Below are 22,339 nucleotides of genomic sequence, written 5' to 3'. Positions count from 1 at the left end.
TATACACATATATACACAAATAATACATATATCATTTGTATATATATACATATATATGTGTATATATATACTTATATATAAAATGTAAATATATATATGTATATAAAAATACATATGTATATATTTGTATATTAAAAATATTATTATTTATATGATTTGTCCCAGCAAGATAGGAATGCATATGCTTTTTCATAAGTGAACAAATACCCACAGACAGGATAAATATCCCAAAGCTAATCTGAAGTACAAAAAAAAAAATAAAATTCAGACCAAAACCACCCGGCTCCATTTCCCCTTTTGGGAAGAGAGCTCCAAGCCTTACCCCCATGAGCACTGGGCTGGTGATCCTTTCTGCATTCCCTGACGTGCCAGGCGAGTGGGGGGATGCCATGATGGGAGACATATGCCCAAAAGCTGCCAGATCCACGTCAGAATCCGCCAAGGGAATCTGGGGCGACCCTGGAGGGCGCCCCTGGACAGTGAGAGCTACATAGGAACCAGCTGTGGGGACACAAGGACAGGCACAGGTCACAACACGGGGACACTGCTGTGCTTCTTTGGTTTCCCTCACACCATTCCTCCTCCAAACTGAGCCTGAGAGCACTGCCTGCTTTAGAAATCTCTTTAAATTTCAGATAGTCCATAAAATTTCATGAGAATCAGCCTTTATAAAAGCAAGCAATCCCATTTCCAGCCCAGCAGGTTACATTTGCAGTGCACACACACAAAATAAAACCACCAGCACCTCCTTCCTCACAGAATAAAATCCACCAGGAAAATATTTCCTATAGTGCTGTGCAGGCATCACACAGCAATGCACAGTAAATAAACCACCAGCACCTCCTTCCTCACAGAATAAAATCCACCAGGAAAATATTTCCTATAGTGCTGTGCAGGCATCACACAGCAATGCACAGTAAATAAACCACCAGCACCTCCTTCCTCACAGAATAAAATCCACCAGGAAAATATTTCCTATAGTGCTGTGCAGGCATCACACAGCAATGCACAGTAAGTGGTATTTAAAGTGGAAATAAAGCACCCAGGCAAGATTTGGTGGGAATTCAAACATTCAGTTCAGGAGAAGCTGCAGGAGAATGCATCAGCTTAAATTCAGGATGTTCAAATCATTCCAATTTCACTTCCCTGTTTCACACCCCTGATCTGTCAGTGCTGGCCTCACCCTTGTCACTGGGCAGGGCCCTGGAAGTGATGCCTGTCACACTTTCAAGGTGACACAAGGGCCACCTGCCTTTACTTACACTTGATCAGCTTGACCACCTCCAGATGGTTCGAGTGTGTTACCAGAGTCCCGTTCACCTGGCAGGGAGCAGAGAAAATTCAGTGTTTGCCTCCTGCTTTCCAAGCAATTCCACACATTCCAGAAGAACAGCAGCATTTTCTTCTCCCCCATCTCCATTACTGCCTCTTTCAAGACATTACCAGATAAATTATTTATCCTTCTAACAGTTTATCTCAGTGAGCAGAACTCTGCAAAAAGAAAACTGTGCACACACCGAAAGAACTCAAGCAGGCAGACAAACAACAAAAAAAAAAGGCAATCCATCTCTGCCTGGGCAGAAAAACAACAGGGTAGCTAATTTAATTCATTAATTTCAATGCCTGGTTGAAATCCCAGCTCCATCTGTGTCAGGAGCTGCTGTAGCATTTTGCAGCAATAGTTTACAGAGTCTTTTAAGTTACTGACTTGATTTCTTACTTGCTTGGGACTAAAAAAGAACACAGATGTGGGAGCAGTTAGGGGGAAAACAACAATTCAGGCAGGCAGTTTATTTACAGATCATTATTAACAACTCTGCCTTGCTTCTCTTCCCTGCCATTTCTGGTTTTATTGTATTTGTGATCCTTGAGCCTGGCAGGATGCTGAACTTGTCCATAAAATTCTGAAATGAGGATCTGGAGGAGAGCCATCCCCAGAACACTGAAGCTTCAGCCATTCCTAATGCAAACACCACAGCAGACACATCAATGCTTTTTGGGTTTTTTTAAGAGAAAGAGCTCATTTAAGACCAAGGACCCATTTCTCTCCCAGTTTCAATGTCCTTACCTTGATAATTCTATCACCTGTCTGCACTCCAGCCCGCATGGCTGCTCCATCTGCAGAGGCAAGAAATCACTCAGTTCCCATTTCAATGCAATCATTTATAGCAAAAATGGTTTTAAGACTTCTGTAAAACATGCAAAATACTCCTGCACTCAGCCAAGCTTCCTCTGTCAGCTAAATCTTTGGGTGTTGAGTCTAGAGCAGTTCTGCTTTCACCTGCACTGGATACACCAGGACATGATCCCACCACGTTCCAAGGAGTCATTTCCTCCCCTAGGATGCAGCTCCAGACCCACCAGACCCCAGAATGAACCAGGATGGAAAAGACCTTTGAGATCACCACAGAATGATCAAAGAGGTCAGCTCCAAACCCACTACATCCCAGAATAAACCAGCTTGGACAAGACCTTTGAGATCACCCAGTGATCTCCATCCTGTGACCTGACACCTCCTCATCACCCAAACCTTGGCACCAGTGCCACGTCCAGTCTTGTTTTAAACACCTCCAGGGATGGTGACTCCATCCCCTCCCTGGGCAGGTGATTCCAGTGCCCAATCCCTCTTTCAGTGAAGAATTTTTCCCTGATGTCCAGCCCAAACTTCCCCTGGCACAGCTTAAGGCTGTGTCCTCTCGTTTTCTCAGTGACTGAAGATTCAGAGGAATAAATTCACTGCTCAACCCCGACCTTGCACATCCCTTCCCAAGCTGCAGCCAGCCCACCTGGCAGGAGTCTGGGAGTTCTCTGCTCCAGCTCACAGCCATTTCCAGGATGGCCACGGCAAGCTGGCAGGTTTGGGGGCTGCTCTCACCTTCCTTGACAGACTGCACGAAGACGGGGTTGTCCCCGCTGACCGTCAGCCCGAAGCCGTTCTCATCCCGCTGGATCACCACACACCTCTGCACCAGGCCTGGGGACACAGGGACACCACAGGGAAGGCAACACAGAGAGACACAAGCCAGGCATCAGTCCAAAACCTTATCCTCCCAGATAATCACACAGTACTCAGAGGAACGGGGACAACACGGCACAGAGGAGAGACAGGAACAGGGCAGCAGTCCAGAAATGGAGAGGGATGTCAGGACAGGTCAAGCTTATTGCTCCAGCTACACAAAACAGAGATGCAGACAGCTCTGGCACATCAGACACAACCTGAGGGAAAAGCAGCTTTTAAAGAAGAGCAGCAGTACCCACACCAATGAGCAGGATTGCTTTTGTCTGCATTAATAGTTCAGAAACACCTCACAGCTTCTACAGGCTGCTCTAAAACAGAAGCACAAATTCCTCAGAGTAAAGAGGGGGTTGGGCTAAAACAGATTTATTGATCAGGGAAAGTTCTCCCAATTCTCAGCCAAAATCTCCTCCTGGGCCACCTTCTGCTCCAGGTGAAATGTTGCACAGAGCCAGAACAGCAGAGGTGAAGAAGTACAAGCCACATTTAACTGATTTAACTGTCCTGAACAGGATTTCTGACATAAAGACCAGTCCAGGGCCAAAATCCCAGGAGATGAGTTTGAATGTGCCCCTCCTTTAATATGCTGTGAGACATCAAAGACAACTTGTTTTGTTTCCTGGTATACTCAGCATAATGTGAACACAAATGCAGAGATAAATTCATTGAGTAGGTGCAGCATTTGGACCAGGTGGAATGCTGGGGATATCTTTTGTTCCCCTGGAAATGGAACAATGGAAAGACAAAGCACAAGCAAGCAGCAGCCCTGGCATATTCCTTGCCAAGCACTTTCCTAGGAGCAGCTGCAGAAATCCTCCCAAAACAGAGCCCTCACCCTGAAAAGTGCCTTCAGGAACTCTGGAAATGCTTTCCAGGGTGATTTCCATCACCTTTATTTCTACCAGGCTGCTTTGCTTTCCCATTTCTAAAGGCACAGCAGGCAAAATTCCTACACTGGCACCACTGAAAGGAATCAGAGCTGTCCCAAATCCGACTGCAGAACTGCAGCAGTTTTGTTTGGTGTGGAGGGAACACGGGGAATTGGGAAGATGCTGTCCCAGCCAGACTGGCTTTTCTGGAATGAGCTTTAAGGTATGAATGGTACCAGAGCAGGGAGTCATTCCCCTGTCCCACACTGCTCCCAAACCACCAGGGCTCCTTTCACTGCTCTGCAGCAACTCCCCATGGAAATGAGCAGCCCCAAGAGCCAACAATGCCTGCCCAGCCAGTCCTGCCCTCCTCCAGCGTGGCACAGATGAAATGGGTGTGGGAGCAGTGCAAAAAGTATTCCAGGACTTCTGCAGCACCATCACATCCCAGGAATTCCCCTCCTGCCAACAAAGCAGGAGCAAAGCACGGGATCCCTGCTTTGCAGGGCTGGGGAGTGGATGGCAAGGAAAATCCCCCCACCTTTCACCCCCTGCGCACAGGGAGAGCTGAGGAAGGTGCCTCTCCCTCCTGCACCTCCCCTTCTTTTATATGACCAAGCTTCTTGAAGTCTCACTTCCCAAGAATGCTGCCCGGGGCTGGGGTGTGGGAATTGGTGCTGTTTCAGAGGAACAGCTCCTCTGCAAGGCACTAAACTCAGCTTTGGACTCACAAAGACTGGCCCTGGTTAAAGACCAGAGAGCCCTGAGTCTGCTCTGCCACTGGATTTCTTTTTCTCCACAAGCAATAATCCTTGGATTTACTGATAAACTTTCTCCTGATGCCAAAGCAGTGCCCACGTAACATAAATTGACCTGGCAGAGTATAAGTGAATTTAATTCAAGTTTATTCAAGTTAAATTCTTTCAGTCCACAAGCTTTAATTTCACCCAAGACCACCTTAGAAATTTAGAATGGAGAAACAATTGAAATTAGGACAACTCAACCTGAAATTAGTATATAATTGCTTTTTCCTGTACTTGTTTTCTTCAGATAAGGGACACTTAATCCTTCTCCTAATCCAATAGAAAAGGCTGAAATGAGGTAGAGGAGATAGCACACTTGACAGAGATACACTTTATAGTGATTTTAATGAAGTTATCTGGAAGTTTTCTGGAGATAACACTGTGACCTGCAGAACTAGATCAGCTCTGATAGCACTCCCTGCCTGAAGCAACCTTCACCTGCTTTTACTCTGCTCATTTTGATATATCCCACCCATGATATTTTTCACTTTTTCCAGCTGAAAATTACAAAGTCATCAGATTTCATCACTGATAGTACTCAAAATAAAATTCTTAATTATCTTATTCCCATTTTTGCTTTCCTTAACAGCATCTTTATGTTATGAAGTGAAGAGACATGACTTAACTATGCTTTAAAATCAGTCTCTGTTTGTGTCTGGAGCGGAGTCCTAAAATTCTGGAGGAAAAATAATCAATTTTAATGTTTTCTGTCGTCATGGAGATGAAAATTCCCCCGAATTCTCTCAAGCCAGGAGGACAAGAAAGCAACCAAACCTGTGCTGGGGTTAAAGAGGTTAAAATTAAAAGTGAAAGCACAGAGAAAAGCTGCAAGGAAAGCTGAGAGGAGCTTCAGTAGGTGGCACTCGTCCCTCTCCCTTCTCCAGCCCTGCTCCAAGAGCGTCTTTGGGATGGTGGAAGGACAAAGCCTGGACTTCTCAAGGTCACTGACACCCCAGGGCCACAATAATTGTCCCAAACAGCCTGGCCAGACACATCTGGGCTGCCCCACAGCTTCTCTGGGAAGCTCGTTTTTCTTTTCCTCTTCCCTACATCCTATTTGGAAGCTAGTTAACAATATAGGAATTTCTTTAGCAACAAACAGAGAAGGGGTTCACTCTAAAAAACTGACTGAGAAGATGGAGAGACCAGGATGGACGAGGCTGAGGGCAACCTGGGATAGTGGAAGGTGTCCTGTCCACGGAAGAAAATAATTTTTAAGGATTCTTCCACCCCAAAGCAGCCTAGGATTCCATGGGATGTGAATTCCATCTCCCAAGTCCAGTCCAAGCCTAGGAGCTGAGATCTGGGAACTAAAATCTCCCCTGGGGGCATGAGGCCACCATAGGAAAATGCAGTTTAACAGAGGGATTTGAAATGAATCATTCCATAAACAAAAAGCCAAACCCCTTGGGGTTTTGAGAGTGGCCAAATGTTTCATTTGGGGAGCTTTTTGTCTATAAAATTTTGTCAGAAATGCTGCTCCACAAGGATAAACAAAACTTTTATAAAGGCAAATTTCTCTGGAAAAATGGTGGTCACAACATAAAGACACAATGCTGGTAAGGACTGCAAAAAAAAAACAAAAAAACCCAGGGAGAGTAAGTTTCAATTTCAAAATATCTCAAATCTGGAGTTTCAAAACAAGAACCAAAAACTTATCACAAAGTTGGAGAAAATATGTGGAAGAGTTTGTGTCAAGTCCAGGCTAATATTCTGGCCAGAAATTGATGATTGATAAACATAAAGGAAGATCATTTTGGAGAGTAATGCCTCACCTACCACCCTGAAAGGTAATTTCAGTTTTAAGTTCATTTAAGAAATGAAAATGCTATATTGATAAGAAGATATTTAATACAATGGGAGGTCATGGCACTAATTAGCAAATTGCAGCATAACAAACTACACTCATTCTCTCTTCTAATAATCTGAATTTCACTGAATATACAAAGGTGAGATGGTTGGGTTTATGAATGAAAGGGAGAGCTGAGAGCTTCATGTCACTATCAGTTCATTTCTGTCCATTAGAACAATTTCCCACCCTGAGCCACTCTGCCCCCCCAAGCCCTCAAACACTTCAGGAAATTCTGGCTCCTGAATTAAGAATTTCAAGAGGCGAGAACAAACACCCACCAAAGCCACTCCTCCTCTTCCTGCTGTCATTCCCTATTATTCCCTTTGCAGTGGCCAGCCCCCATCCAGTCAGCAGAGAGGAAAATATCAGTACAGTATTTCTACTTGGAGGGCTTGGAATAGTTTGGTGCCTTCCAAAGCAAACAGCAGAGCTCTGCACACATTCCAGAGAAACCTGGGGAAAGCAGACAAAAGGCAGGGCAAGGCCACTGGGAAGGAAGGAAGGATGAGTGGGAGCTGCTCCCAGGGATCCTGGGCACGGGGACAGCATCTGCAGGAAGCTGGGGGGAGGCAGAGCTCACAGGAGGAAGTTCTGCTTGTATCTGGGAAGGCAGAGCTCACTTTGGGAAGTTCTGGTTTTATCTGGGAAGGCAGAGCTCACTTTGGGAAGTTCTGGTTTTATCTGGGAAGACAGAGCTCACATTAGGAAGTTCTGTTTGTGGGAAGTCAAGAGCTCACCTCAGGAAGTTGTATTTGGTTCTGGGAAGTCAGAGCTCACATTAGGAAGTTCTGTTTGTTTGTGGGAAATCAGAGCTCACCTTGGGAAGTTGTGTTTGTTTCTGGGTAGGCAGAGCTCACCTTGGGAAGTTCTGGTTTTATCTGGGATCTCAGAGCTCACCTTAGGAAGTTTTGTTTGTTTCTGGGAAGGCAGAGCTCACCTTGGGAAGTTCTGGTTTTATCTGGGATGTCAGAGCTCACCTTGGGAAGTTGTGTTTGTTTCTGGGAAGGCAGAGCTCACCTTGGGAAGTTGTGTTTGTATCTGAGAAGTCAGAGCTCACATGAGGAAGTTCTGTTCCTTTGTGGGAAGGCAGAGCTCACATGAAGAAGTTCTGTTTGTTTATAGGAAGTCAGAGTTCACCTTGGGAAGCTCTGTTTGTGGGAAGTCAGAGCTCACCATAGGAAGTTTTGTTTGAATCTGGGAAGGCAGAGCTCACCTTAGGAAGTTTTGTTTGAATCTGGGAAGGCAGAGCTCACCTGAGGAAGTTCTGTTTGTTTCTGGCTACTGCCAGGCTGGGGAAGAGGGATAAACACAGAGATGTCCCAGCAAATGTTTCCTGTCATTAACCCACTGCACCAGGCAAAACTGAGCACAGGGGTCTGGTGATCCTGGCTAAGCTGGCTCCAAACCCACAAAATCAGCCCCAAATCCCTGCTGCTCCCTGGGAGGGTGGCAGCAGGAATGACAAGCTGCAGCAAGCCAGCTCTCCCCGAGACAGGTTTCCATCAAGACACCCTCCAAAGGTGTTTACAGCTCCTGAAGGAACACTCTCACACCCTGAGGAACGTGACTATCATATTACTTTGCTTTTTTTTTTTGCCTTTTTTTTTTAGAAAAAAAAGAAGTGTGTGATTCAAAATTCCAGGGGAAACGAAGAGATCTCACAGAAAGAACAGGACACACCGCCCCAGACTGCACCAGCTTTTCCTAACATGCCTGTGTTGGCTTAAACTCTTCAGGGTTGTTGTTGTTTGGTTATTTTTTAGTGTTTCTTGCTCTGACAGCATCACTTTGTATTCCAGAGGTGGGTTAAGGAGCTGGAGCACAGCCATGAACACCTGGCAGTTTTATTCCAGTGGAATGATAAAGCTGATGATTCTGGAAGAGTCACTGCATCCAAAATCCCACAGCAGCAATTTTCTGAACAGATTAAAATCAGAAAGTGTCACAGATTGCTTTCAACATGAAATAAATAAATAAAAAAAAAACGAATAGAAAGGCAACCTGTGGCTGGAGTCATGGAAATAAGTCTTGGAAATAAGGAGTGCAGCCGGATTCAGCCCAAGTCCAAGGGGCTGATAGGATCCAAAAAAAAACTTGTAAATCCTTCTAGATTCTAAGGTCTGAATGCAAATATCTCCAGAGAAGAGTGGAGTAAGTCCCTAGAGCAGGGGGATTTCACAGCCCCAAGAGTGACCCAGCTGGCAAAGCTGAGGGAGCACACAGGCCCCTCGTGGTGCAGGGACAGCACCAGGATGGGTGGGGACATTCCCTTCCCAAACTTGTCACTGCCATTTATTGCAGCCAACAAGCCCAGGAGTGCAGGGTCACTCCCTCTCTCTGGGACAGAGAGTAAGTTCACATCCTTCCACTCATTTAAATTATTCACAGACACATTTTTCCATTTCTGTCAAAAGGAACTGACAGAGAACACCTACAAACAATACAGCCAAGATGAATACGAGTGAGAATATGGCCCAGACTTTTCCACAAGCACAAACCCCTTTGGGAGCTGTGCCCTCCCTGCCAGGAGCACCCAGTGACACCTCCACAGGTGCCAAAATTAACATTTTCCAGCCACTAGGACACTACAAGCTGGGAACTGAAGCAGGATGGAAGGGCAGCTCTGGCTGTTCCTGGGCTGCAGGGCCTTTCCAGGCTGAGGAAAACCCTGCTGAATGCTGGAATCAAACCCCTTAAAAACAGCTCAAAACCCTGTCCAGGCTTCTGCCCCAGGGCCTGAGGGCAGCACAGCCACCCCGGCCTGGTGGCCCTGCTCACCTGGCAGGAGGAACAGCTCAGATGGTCACAGGGCTCAGCCCGGCTGTGACACCTCCACAAGAGCCAGAATTAACATTTTCCAGCCACTAGGACACTACAAGCTGGGAACTGAAGCAGGATGGAAGGCCAGCTCTGGCTGTTCCTGGGCTGCAGGGCCTTTCCAGGCTGAGGAAAACCCTGCTGAATGCTGGAATCAAACCCCTTAAAAACAGCTCAAAACCCTGTCCAGGCTTCTGCCCAGGGCCTGAGGGCAGCACAGCCACCCCGGCCTGGTGGCCCTGCTCACCCGGCAGGAGGAACAGCTCAGATGGTCACAGGGCTCAGCCCGGCTGTGACACCTCCACAGGTGCCACATTTAACATTTTCCAGCCACTGGCGTGCTAGAAACTGGGAACTGAAGCAGGGTGGAAGCAAAACCCTGCTGAATGCTTGAGTGAAACCCCTTAAAGTCAGCTCAAAACCCTGTCCCTGCTTCTGCCCAGGGCCTGAGGGCAGCACAGCCACCCTGGCCTGGTGCAGGGCCTCCTTCAGCCCTGGCAGGAGGAACAGCTCCGATGGTCACAGGGCTCAGCCCGGCTGTGACACCTCCACAGGTGCCAAAATTAACATTTTCCAGCCACTAGGACACTACAAGCTGGGAACTGAAGCGGGATGGAAGGGCAGTCCCTGCTGCAGAGCCAACCATGCAGATCAGGGGAGGGGGAAAAGCCTGGGATTCACAGACAGGAAAAGCAGGAGCTGCCCAGGGGGAGGCTGCAGCTTTGGCTTACCATACGTCTCGGATCTACTCTCCTCAGAACTAGACTTTGTCTTCTTGGAGGAGCTATCTGCACGAGAGCAGGAGAGAAGGAGAGAGAGATATAGAAAATATGGAGACCAAACATGAGGAAAAAAAAAAAAAACTTCATGAAAAAAAAACACAGACTCGGATTTATCGGGTTAAATCGTGCAAAACACAAATAAGATGTGAACAAAACACAGGTGGAACATTTGGAATAAGGGTGAATAATACAAGGAGACACAGGTAACAGCACACAGAATCTGTTACAGGAGCTAGGACACGACCAGAGGAGCTCTCTGCAGTAACTACAGATAAAAACCAGTCCAAGCACGGAGACTCTGGCAGTGTTCCTCCCCAGAGTCAATAACCAGCACAGGCACAGCAGCTCAGCATCCTGAATTCACCCCTTAAATAAAAGAAAAGGGTTTTCTGCAGACTGCAGTGCAGTTCCCCTATCAAAGCAGGTAACAGCTCTCAACTCTGGAGTGACTCTCTGCAAATTAAGATTACAGGATTCCTCAAGTCTGTTTCTGGAGAAATTAAATTCCTTCCACAAAATGAGTTCACAGCCTGAGAGCTCCCTCAACCTGAAATAATTTTACATTACCTGTCCCAAAGGACAAAGGAAAAGAAGACAAGCACTAAAACCACTTTTTTCCCCAGTAAATGGGCATTTAAAGCCCTTTTTCATTTATTTTGTGCACACTAGAAGGATTCATGCAGCCATTAGCAGAAACCATGACCAGGATGGTTTATAAATAACCCCACATCCTACAAGTTGTGCCCCCCTCCCCTGTGCTCCCCAAGCCCCAGGGAAAGCCTGAATGCACAGACAGGAAAAATGCACCTTGCATGGGGCCAGGAGGCTCAGACAGCAGCCTGGCAGGAATTTCATGAGCAGGCACTGGGGGAGAGCTCCAGAGAGAACAAGAATGCTGGGTGCACCCTCATCTCCCTAATTTAACTAAAATAAAAGCTGGCTGAATCAAAGTAGGACAGCAAATAGTTTAAAATTAAGTTTTTATCTTCAAATGCTTCACCTTGGGAAGCACAAATTCACTTTGCAAGGGGTAAAGAGGGATCAAAATCGACTAAAGAACAAAAGAAACCCCCCAAAATTAAAACCCCAGCAGGGAAACCCAGCCCTGGCTGGGCCAACCACATCTCCAGTTTCAGACTTCACTAAAGAACTCCTCACAGCTAATTACAGCCTTTGCCTCCTGACTTTGCTGAAAGTGGAAGTTGTTGTAATTATTTACTGATACACTAATCCAGGTTGAGGATGAGGGTGTTTAAAATCAAGCCCACATTCATTTCAATGCCCACACTGCCTTTGCAGAACAACCCAGCTCTGAAAACCACATTAAAATCATTTTTAATCGACTTCCCAGTGCTTTTGTTTGGCTTTTTTCCCTTGAATGTTGGGACTTTACCTGTGGGATCGAAGTCGTGGGTGCTGCTGCAGCGTTCAACCTTCTGCTTCTTGTCTGCTGGAGACTCTCTGCTCAGAATGCTGCCGTGTCTGGGGCACAGAAAAGCAAAATGTCCTCACACCAGAGCCCACAGGAGCTGCCTGAGTGCTCACAAAACCCTCACCCAGCTCTGCCTGCTCACCAGAAATTCAGATTAAAGCGTAGGCATCGAGTTCCCTTAAAAAATTTATTCCCAGGCTGAATTCAAAGAGGAAAATGATCTCCCTTGCAATCTCTGGGAGTGGATCCAAGGCTCCAGAACAGTCCTGGTAACCTCCAGAATTGGTAACAGCAAGTGCATTCTCTTTATCACTCAGCATCAACCCATATTTTATCTTAAAAACCAAATAAATTTAATGGAAAAAACCTTCCTGAAATCTTAACTCTCCCAGCAAACTTTAAATATTTCAGCATGCCAAAATTAAAGATTTAGGATCTCCCCAGAAGGGAAGCACCTGTAGCAGCAGTGTCCCCTTCCTTCTCTGACCATCTCAAATCCCAGGTAAGATGAGCCCCAGCCATGTCACAGAGTGCAAATGGTCACCCCATGCCAAGGACACCACCAATAAATCTATTTTTGGCACCTTATCCCCATCTGGATATTTCCTCACATCTGTAATGGGTGCTACGAGCTGTGTCTGTGTATATATATATTTTTAAACTTTTAAAAGCATTCCCCCTGCAAAAATGTTGCAGTATAATTTATAATACAGACAAAAAAGCAAATTTCAGGAGCTCACCTCGAAGGTTTTTTGAGAGGAAACCTGAAAAGAAAAAAAAAAAAGAAGTTTAATGAACTCTTATTTGTCACTATTAGGTTTTATATCAACATTAGTGCTTAATACAAACAGTTATTTTACACTTCTCTGGTACCTTCACAAAAAATCATCTCTATTTTCATGGAACTCCCTGAACTTGACATCTTCGAGACAAATGCACCAAAGTTGAAATTAAATTACCTATTCCAAGTAGTATTTTACATACAGATAACAAAGGCAACACATCCAAAGCTGAAGGGAGAACAAAACACATTTGTATTTTTAACAGAGGAAAACACGGGATTTATGAATCCAGGACTTTTTTTCCCTTGAATTCCTGACAGAACCAGGTGGTGCCATCCAGCTCGAGGCCCCAAAACTTTTACTCTCATAAAACAAAACTATTTCCTTCTCAGACTCACAAGTCAGCTCCACTCCTACTCCATTTATGTTTTAGATCCTTCACTAGGAAGGAAAAACACACATTTAGAGCTGTGTAAGGTAAGGACAGGTAACTTAAATCACTTTTGGTTCTAAATGAAGGCTCTGCAGGTGGTTTATAGCTGATCATTTCCCCTACATATAAAATAATTCTTCTTCATGCATTTTCTCCTATTTATATACATTTTTCAGGAAGTGCTGGGGTGAGGGATTAAAGGGAAGAAATTCAACCCCACACAACTCGAACACCACAGAGGTGACCAGGGCAAGAAATGACCTTTTAATTTCAAATTTTATTTTATGTTTTTAGTTGAAACACACTGATTTCTTAATGACCAACAGTCCCCAAGTCTGGATTAGAAAAGGACAACAGGAGAGGGACAAGGAACAGCAGCACTGACACAACCAGAGCACACAGCCTCCAGCTGCACCAAGGGAAACACAGGCTGGATAGCAGGAAAAAGTTTTTTCCAAAAAGGTGATGAAGTTCTGGAATGTTCTGCCCAGGGAGGTGGTGCAGTCACCATCCCTGGGGGTGTTTAACAAAGCCTGGATGTGGCACTGGGGGCCAGGGTTGAGCTGAGCTGCTGGGGCTGGGCTGGACTCGATGGGCTTGGAGGTCTCTTCCAACCTGGTCATTCAGTGAATTCTGTAAATTATTTAAATTCTGTGAGTTCTGTGATTCTGTGAATTAATTCTGTGATTCTGTGAATTCTCTAAATCTAAATTCTCTAAATCTCTACATTCTATGAACAGCTCCAAAGCCAGGCTCAGGTGAAAGGAGGCTGGAGCCAAGGGGGGTTTGGAATCTTCTCCCAGATGAGTGAAAAGTAGAACATTTGGCATAAGGGTGAATAATACAGGGCCTCAGGCAGGGCAGCAACAGGAATTTCTCCATGGAAAGGGTTGCTGGACACTGGGAGGGGCTGCCCAGAAGGGTCTGGAGTCCCCAGCCCTGCACTTCTGTGAGCTGAGCAACAGCCCCATCCCAGAACCAAACCATTCTCCCAGAGCTTGCCAGACCATTCCAACCAAGATTCCTTGACTGGCAGCACAAAACTGCCCCAAATGCTCCTCTTGTCACCTCCTCCCCTCCATAACTCCACCTGGAGTGGCCCAGGCAGGAAAATCCCAGTCCTAAAGCTCCAGTAGCTCCCTCCCCATTACTGAAAACCCTGAGTGGCTGCACAGAGCCAGCCTAAGCCCTCTCTTGGAGCAAGAGCTGTGCCATCAAGTGTGGAAACACCCAAAACTGGCCAGCTCCCACATGCCAAGCCCCTGTGCAAACATGCACTAATATGGAACTCCACAACGAGCATCTGATGACACATTAGGCAAGGGAAATTAAAATGTTGTCTGCCTGTTCCTGAAAATGATTATTCACAGCAAGACATTTGCCATCTTTCAGATAAGAGCATTGAATTTAGCTGAACTACAACAGCAGCTTCCAAATTAAGGGGGTAGATAGGGCCTGTGATTGCATAAACAGCAAAAAGTTAATTAATTAAAGGCAAGAAGTAGTAATCCTCCTTCCTCCTGCCCCCAAAAGCTCTATTTTAATCTTAAAAGCCTGGGAAATCCACTCTGATTCAAATAAGAAACATCCTCTCCTCGTTCTGCTCTACCTGCAAAGCCACATCTCTTTAGCATCCCATCCCCCAGTTCCCCATTTCAGGCAGGGAAGGAGGACTCAGTGCAGGACAGACAGCTTGAATCCCAAAGGAAAGCAAACAAAAGTCATCTCAGGCCAATCTAACCCTGCCTGAAATCTGCCTGAGCAGCCAGCAGATGCAGCAGCAATCAAGTGTTTCACTGAAAAGCAGAAAAGAGAAAAAAAAAAAAGGAATCCAGGAAAAAATAGGAGAAGATGCTTAGGATTAATTACACCCATTTTTTTATCTGATGCATTTGAACTTCTGAGCTGCATTAAAAACCCTAACACCACTGCTAAGTACTTTAATGAAGCATTTTAGTGACAAACTTTATCCTCCAGAGGTTCTTATCAGCACCCAGAACTGCAGGCTCTGCTGCTGCAGCATCAGGCAGAGCCCGTGGATAACACAAAGTGAGTTCACTGCTGGACCTTTGGGCTGGTTCAGGGCTCTTTATTATCTATGAAACACTAATGTCTATTTTCCAGATCTAAAAGCTGTGTAAAACCTTTCTGCTTATTATACTGGGCTGGTGATTAATTATTTAGGAAGGAACTTTAAAGATTTTGTAAACAAAGCAGCGCTGAAAACACCGGAATTTTTTTCAGTGCTTTGACGTTACCGGCGAATATCAAATTCCTGTGGGGTGGGAGCCAAAATCCCCTGCTCCTAATCCACAGCTGTGCTCACAGCTGGATGGTACAAGGGGTCAGGATCCAGCTGGCTCTGGGGAATCCTCCTCCCTGGGCACGGACCCCATTCCAGGGCTGTGCCCCCCACCCCAGGCAGCGCTGGAGCCCTTTGGACACCCAGCAGCTTCCTGAGGTTCCTTCTGGTGCCAAGCAAGCAGGGATGGACAGACGGACAGGCTGGGAGCAGGGATGGACACAGGGACAGGCTGGGAGCAGGGATGGACACAGGGACAGGCTGGGAGCAGGGATGGACACAGGGACAGGCTGGGAGCAGGGATGGACAGACGAACAGGCTGGGAGCAGGGATGGACACAGGGAAAGGTTGGGAGCAGGGATGGACACAGGGACAGGCTGGGAGCAGGGATGGACACAGGGACAGGCTGGGGAGCAGGAATGGAAGCAGGGACAGGCTGGGAAGCAGGGAAGGAGGCAGCAGATGATCCCAGCACAATCTCTGGGTGCTGCACAACCACCACTCCCCACCCTCTCCTGCCTTTGCTTTGCTTCACAGGTATTCCCTAAAATCACTGGAGTGGGAAAAGGATGGGCTTTGTCCAGCCAGGCTGAAGGTGAAGCTCTCCAGCCCCCAAAGAACCTCCTCTCCTGGATCTGAAATCATTCCTGGGCACGAGTTAGGAAATCACAGAAATTTCTGGTGGAAGACTCAGCTGAGCTGAGGCTACAACACTGATCCTTGCTGGGAGCATTCAGTACCCCATTCTCCCTTCTCCCATTTCCCTGCCTGAACACCACCTGGAAGACATTCCTCACTTCCCAAACACTGTGCCACTACAGCAGGAAGCAGAGTAAAAATGGATGAAATCCAATCAAAGATCACAGAGGAGCTCCCAGGAGTTTATCTGTGTTTCACTACAACTGATCTTCACTTGGAAATTATATTAAATTTGAAAGCAGCCCTGAAAATCCCCTCACCGTGTTACAGCACCCAGCACAACATAATCCAAATTAAAATATATTTCACCTCCTACTGTAAACAGCAGCAAGAAGGCAGAGCAGGGTGTGGTGAACAGCTGGAGCCTCAATTCCAAAAGGAGCTGGCAAGTTTAGGCTCCACGATAAAAACCCTGTAGACATTTTGTCTGATAACTGATGAACATCAGCACATTTTCAAACGAGTTGTTCCACTCTCCCAAACACCAGCACCAATTAAAAGCCAAGGCAGATTTTGTTTTTAAAATGCTGGGTCCGAATAATTTGAGTCATTTAAATGCATCAAATGACTAAAAGTGTGTTTTCTTAGTCATGCTGCATTAGGAAAATCTATTTAAGTGAGGAATATACACCTACAAGTAATAACAGCATGGATTAAACATTGGATTTCAGGTTAGCTCACACATATTCACCACCAGTGCCTAATAACCACCTTGAAACCAAGCAGAAAAAGGTGATTTGAAGACTTAATGTGTCAAAAAATAGGAGAGCAGGGAGGATTCCCAGCTTCCAGCAGTACAAAGCATTCCATTCTAGCTTGGGAGGTTGAAAATATAGCTGACCATAAATAGCACAGCATCCAGATAACCATGTTGGGGTTTTTTTTGTTGGTTTTTTTTTTTCCTCCCCTACTAAAATATTACCAGAATTCAAGTATATGCTATCTCCAAAGCTGATCAAAGAGAAAAATATTTAGATTCAGACAAGGGCCTCAACCTTGGAAATATTTATTCATGTGCCTAACTTTAGTTCCAGGACTGCTCACATGCCTGAAATGAATCCTGTGTGCAAGAAGAAATTACTCCAACTTGTGCCCAGATGAGTAAGAAATGTTGTGAAACCCGTGCAGAAGAGAACAGCCAAAAACTGCTTGCTTGACAGAACTAATCTTTAATTAGGAGACGAACAGTTGCAATAGAAGCTGCTCCAGTGCTTTATTAGTTTCATTTAAATAAGATGTTGCTTGTTGCAGAAAAACCCTCTGAATGAATTCTAAATTTCAAAGAAAAGCAGCCAACACAACTGATCGTGCCAAGTTCAGGAGGAGAAACAGTCCGGGGCTGATCATTGGTCTTTTTCAGGGATATATTTAGAAGGAAAAAAGGAAAACCAAAGGTTATCTCAAAGTCCCTCTGATAAAATCGCCAAATTCTGGTTTTTTTTAAATCTCATCCTAATTCAGGAGGTTTCCACCAACTCATGAGTCAATGAGAAGCCTCTGGCCACCATCAGCTCCATGGATTTTGGTGAAAAGTGATTTTAACTCACTTGGAATTCCAGAATCTTTTAGGTTGGAAGGGCCTCAGAGCTCATCCTGCCTGGGCAGGGACACCTTCCACTACCCCAGGCTGCTCCAAGCCCTGTCCAACCTGGCCTGGGACACTCCCAGGGATGGCTGTTCAAGGTTTTGGGAATGCTGAGCAGGATTGTTCTCGCCTCTTGTTCATACATCCCCAAACAGATCCTGGAAAAACCAAAGTCTGCTCCTGGGTGATGGGTAAAAAATCACTGAACAATTCCAGGGCTATTCCTAGTGCATCCAGCTCCTTTAATATCCATTAAACTTCATTTTCAACACCCTGACTGGACCTCACTGACAGCACTCCGAGAAATTATGCATTTTTTGTCCAAATCTAGGAGATCTTAAATGCTCTGAAAGCATATTAAGCATTGACATAAATGCTATTCTGCAAATTACTCCCAGAACTTCATCTTGGAAGAGACAGAATGAAAGAAAATCAAGGAAGGGAATCTGTTTTCCAGGGTTGTAGAGGCACAGATCCACCAGAGCAGGATTTTAAAAGCCCTGACAAAGGTTGCAGGGGAGAGTGCAGCACCACCAGGACCTTTCTGTGGAGCTGAAGGCAGTTTTGTGTCCCAAGGAAAAAGGGCACAGGGCAGGGGGAGAGCCGGAGCGGCTGAGCAGATCACACCTGACAGGCAGATCCAGGGAAAATCCAGAAAACTGGGAGAAAACACAGGCACCAGCTGCAGCTGGAAGCACATCAAGCAGCCTGGGACAGCCCTGATCCAACACATCCCCTCAGTTCTCCCAGCTTTCTGCTGGGTCATCTTTTCCACGGAACAAAGCACAGGAGCTCAGGAAAATGCTGAGGTTTTTCCCTAAATTAAAAAAAACCCAACCAAACCCATTGCATATAGCAACAGACTGGACACAGGGAGCAGGAAAACAGGGATCCAGATGGGATTCCTGGGAGCTGCCAGAGCCTAGGGATGGATTTTTGGGACTTGCAAGGAGGCACTGTGAGCTCTGTGTTATTTTTGTGGGAGTCCGAGGCAGCACAGCTGACACAGTGACTCATGGAGGATTCCTCCCTGGCATTATTGACCTTGCACTGCTGACAGCTCACGGACAGGAGTGCTGCCTTCAGAGAAGGAACATGGGAAATTTAGGGAAGTGTCAGGAGAGCCCACATAGCCACCACCTTCTGTGTCAACCCCCCCTGAACATCCCCAGCAGCCTCAGTGCTGCATTTGCCTTTATAAAACATCAGCAAATGCCTCCCACTCAATATTCTATCATTTTTCAGGCCACTAATGTCTCTAGCCATAAGTAGAATATGCCATTCCATTTTCCTTTTAGGAGAGAAAATGCAGAGTGGCCAACAGAGCCCATCAGCATATTTCCTGATGGATCAGAGATGGATCAATGCAAGGGACTGGTGCCATGGCAACCAACGTGCTGAGCAAAACACTTAAAGTAGGTTAAGATGAATTTGATAAAAAGCAAAGTCTGGAAGGCTGGTAAGTTCCATCTGTAGGATGGGGAGGGTCAGGCCTCCAAGAGGAAGGAGGAATTCTACAGAGGAGAATTCCACTGGTGCCCTGCCTTCACAGGATGCTTCCTCTTTAAAAAAATAAATATCTATATACAGATTCCTCTTCCATTCTTGTGGTTGAGGGCTTCATCAAGAGGGGTGAAGAGAAGGTGGCAGCATGAGAAAGGAGCAAGAAAAGAGGAAAAAGAAACCAGCTTAAAATTATGAAAGAAAAACAGAATGCGAAGATAAATCTTCTCCATAAAACAAACAGCAAGAACTTGGAGATTTGCCTCCACACATGGAATTTCCTGATGATACAGGAATGTATCATCATGCTATGTCCTGTAAAAATGACAAGCAGGCTACTCTGAGTTTACTACAGCCAGCTGTAGCTCTCTCCTCAGTGTCCTTCCCTGTAAAGCCCTGAGGTGGGAAGGGTTTCAGCCTCTCAGAAAAGGAAGAAGAAAAGCATCTCCAGAGAACTTCCATCCACAGTTCAGCCATTCACTCCCAGCCCAAGCAAGTGCCTCAGCTATTTTCCATGACACAAGCACTTGGATTTTTCCAAGAGCTGATGTCAGGGCTTTTCATGGAGAAAGAGCTGCATTTACGGGGCAGGCAAGGAAGGAGGGCTTCCCCAGCAGCCATCTCAATGTGGCCTTTGTGCTGCTCCGCTGCTCAGGCCAGGACCCTGCGAGAACTCCCAGTCCCCAAGAAACTCTCCAAAGGGGAGGGGACAGGGACACTTCCAGCAGCCAGAGCTGTTCTTCCACTCCTGACCGACTTCCAAGGCTCAGAAGCAGCAGCAGCTTTCCCTCTGCAGGCCCTGAAGTTGTCACACAGGGCCATTTATTGTTGAATATTCCTACAACAGGCTGGAAGCAGCCAAGCTAATGAAAACTGGGGAGGGGGCACAGGAGGGAACATAAATAAACCAGGCTGCTCATGTTTCCTTAATGCTGCCTTTAGATTCAGCCTAAAAGCAAGATTTGAGTAACAGGGGGAAGGTTTGGCCACTGAATGTAGCTCAGAGCAAGCACAAAACCCGCTCAGAAATTGGTGGGGAGCGGAGGCTGCCAAATCCCAGGTGATTTCCTCCTGGTTTCCCAACGTGACTGCTTACAAATTACTGAATCTCTGTTTTCACCTCTGGGAGAGAAAAAATTGACAGCTTCGAAACGGAAAAAATTAAACACCACAAATGCTGAAAGAGGCCAAGTGTTTTGCTAAAAAGGCTTCCAGAAAATTTATCATGACAAAAATTGACGCAAAACCAGCGCACAGCAGAAAAGAAACATTCAGGATTTGTTCCTTTCCAAGCTTTTACTGCATGACCCATTTAATACAAGTGACCAGGTACAGCAGAAAGGTCAAGCTTGTGATTTCAGAAGTTATGACCCAGTTTTCTCACTCATGTATTTATTTTGAAGTAGACCATAGACAAATATTCCCAGGCCTAGAGGGCTCAAGCTTCCCTGTAGCAAGAAAAAGCTGAAATATGTGGTTTGGCCATACTAGAAAAGCCCCAAAATATCCAATTTAATATAATATTTATGTTTTCACATCATATCACAAATATATTTTCACACCATCTTTGTATCCTGAGCTTTTGCTATTTGGAAGAAGGGAAGGAAGAGGGGTAGAACACGTTTGTTGTGATTCACTCCTCCAGCTTTCACTTCTGAAAAATCCTTTCAAACCCCTTTGCCCAGAGCCTGAAAGAATCAAATCCAGCACTGGGGTTTCTTGCACAGACAGGGCGTGGAGTCCAAATTAACCTGCCCTCCCTAAACTGCAGCTAATTACAGGGAAATGAAATGTTTGCTTTGCTTGCCAATAATTGCAACGCGGAGCTGGCTCGGTGGCAGCAGCACCGCTCCTCCTCCACGGCGTCTGCAGCAGCTTCCCAGGGAACTGCCCCAAAAAATCCAAGGAATAAACCAATTTTATTGTCCCAAGCAGAGCAGAGAGACCCAAAGCTGTGGAGTGCCACGGGATTTGCTTTCACCTGACACACACCCAGGGCTGGCATCCCTCGTGCTGCCCCAGCGTGGGGAGCAGTTTTTGCATTTCATTAGGCACCAAGCCTAGTTCCTTATTAATGCCATACCCAGCTTGTGGTTGTTATGAACCAGCAACGAGCCTGGTGTGGAAACAGTCCTTAAAAACAGCAAAAGACAGCAATTAGAAAGGGAGGAGAGGGAAAAAAAAGCCATCCCCAACACAGAGTGCACGTAATACAACTGGAAATGTAGCTTTCAAAACAGCGTAACGCTGCCTCCAATTAGGCAGCTTGAAGTTTTGCAAATATATGTACAAGGTTCAGAGGCACAGAGCAGTATTTGGCCCAGAGTTCACATTTCTGGGGAGTGAGTGCAGTTGCCTGGCACAGGAACACCACACCTCCATGGTTTGGAAGTACTGAGAGTGTACTGAACAACCTGCAATAAGACATTTATTATTCCTCTGTGTGTCCTGTGTGTAAAAGATGTTTTAAAGAAGTGACAAGGCCAAGCTTTGTCAGCTTTGTCAGCTTTGCCTGGTTCAATGTGGCCACCAAGGTGAGCAGAGGAAAGGATGGGAGAATTGGGATTGTCCAGTCTGGAGAAAAATAAGGATTCTTCAAAACTGGGAAAGGCTGGGAGAATTGGGATTGTTCAGCCTGGAGAAGAATTGGGATCCCAGGAGCTGAAGGAAAGATGGAGAGACTCTTCACAAGGGCTGGGGTGACAGGATGAGGAGGAATGGCTCCAAATTGACAGAGCAGGGTTAGACTGGATATTGGGAATTAGGAATTGTTCCCTGGGAGGGTGGGCAGGGCACAGGGTGCCCAGAGAAGCTGTGGTGGATCCCTGGCAGTGCCCAAGGCCAGCTTGGAGCACCCTGGCACAGTGTCCTTGCCCATGGGACCTTTAAGGCCCCTTCCAACCCAAATCACCCTGGGATTCTGTGATTTCCCCTGAGACAGATGCAGCTACAACCTGACAACATCAGCAGCACCTTCCCCCATGGATTTAGACATTCCAAAGGCATTATCAGCTTGTCTGCCCTACTGCACAACCCAAAAGTTTCATTCAGTTGCTCCTCTGACAAACGAGGTCAGCAGGCACCTTGTGTTAATCTAAATTTCCCTTCAGCCCCCGTTAGGTTGTTGTAAAGGTTCACGTGCCTTTACTGCTCTGGAAATGTAAACCAAGAGTTGCCTGCTCATCAGAACCAGCAGTTTATGAGTTCAAAGCTAAGCAGACACTCAACCCAAAAGCATTTCCAGCCCTGCCTTCCCTTCTCCCACTCAGCCATGAACCTTTGGCCAAATTACACCCATTCTGCATGGGATGTGCAGACAGCATCCACCCCTCTGACCTCTGCAGAGCTTCTAAATATTTCCCAGCTGCCATAAACTAATTTACAGTTAATATGTCTAAAACCACCCAAAGGCAAAGTGCTCCCAGTGGCTTAATTTACACCAAAGGAAAAATTGGATCCACAAT

At 46.1% G+C, this 22,339-nt stretch overlaps 1 protein-coding gene across 3 annotated transcripts in view; it reads right to left on the bottom strand.

Moving 5' to 3' along the window:
• Positions 1 to 22,339, bottom strand: part of ARHGEF12 (Rho guanine nucleotide exchange factor 12) — a 73,564-nt gene that overhangs the window by 28,278 nt on the left and 22,947 nt on the right. For 2 of the 3 annotated variants that reach the window (XM_039721847.1, XM_039721850.1), the window contains exons 2-8: positions 12,312 to 12,335; positions 11,533 to 11,621; positions 10,089 to 10,145; positions 2,876 to 2,974; positions 2,069 to 2,118; positions 1,263 to 1,320; positions 323 to 501 (exon numbers count right to left, since the gene is read on the bottom strand). In XM_039721847.1, the coding sequence (XP_039577781.1) occupies positions 323 to 501; positions 1,263 to 1,320; positions 2,069 to 2,118; positions 2,876 to 2,974; positions 10,089 to 10,145; positions 11,533 to 11,621; positions 12,312 to 12,335 (556 nt within the window). The remainder of the gene's footprint in view (positions 1 to 322; positions 502 to 1,262; positions 1,321 to 2,068; positions 2,119 to 2,875; positions 2,975 to 10,088; positions 10,146 to 11,532; positions 11,622 to 12,311; positions 12,336 to 22,339) is intronic. The other variant, XM_039721849.1, reaches the window with a different exon arrangement.

Source organism: Passer montanus, unplaced genomic scaffold (genome assembly GCF_014805655.1).
Source record: "Passer montanus isolate IOZ18808 unplaced genomic scaffold, ASM1480565v1 scaffold47, whole genome shotgun sequence".
In the NCBI taxonomy this organism is placed as follows: Eukaryota; Metazoa; Chordata; class Aves; order Passeriformes; family Passeridae; genus Passer; species Passer montanus.
The sequence above is the reverse complement of the archived record's forward strand: the minus strand, read 5'-3'. Positions and strand labels throughout refer to the sequence as shown.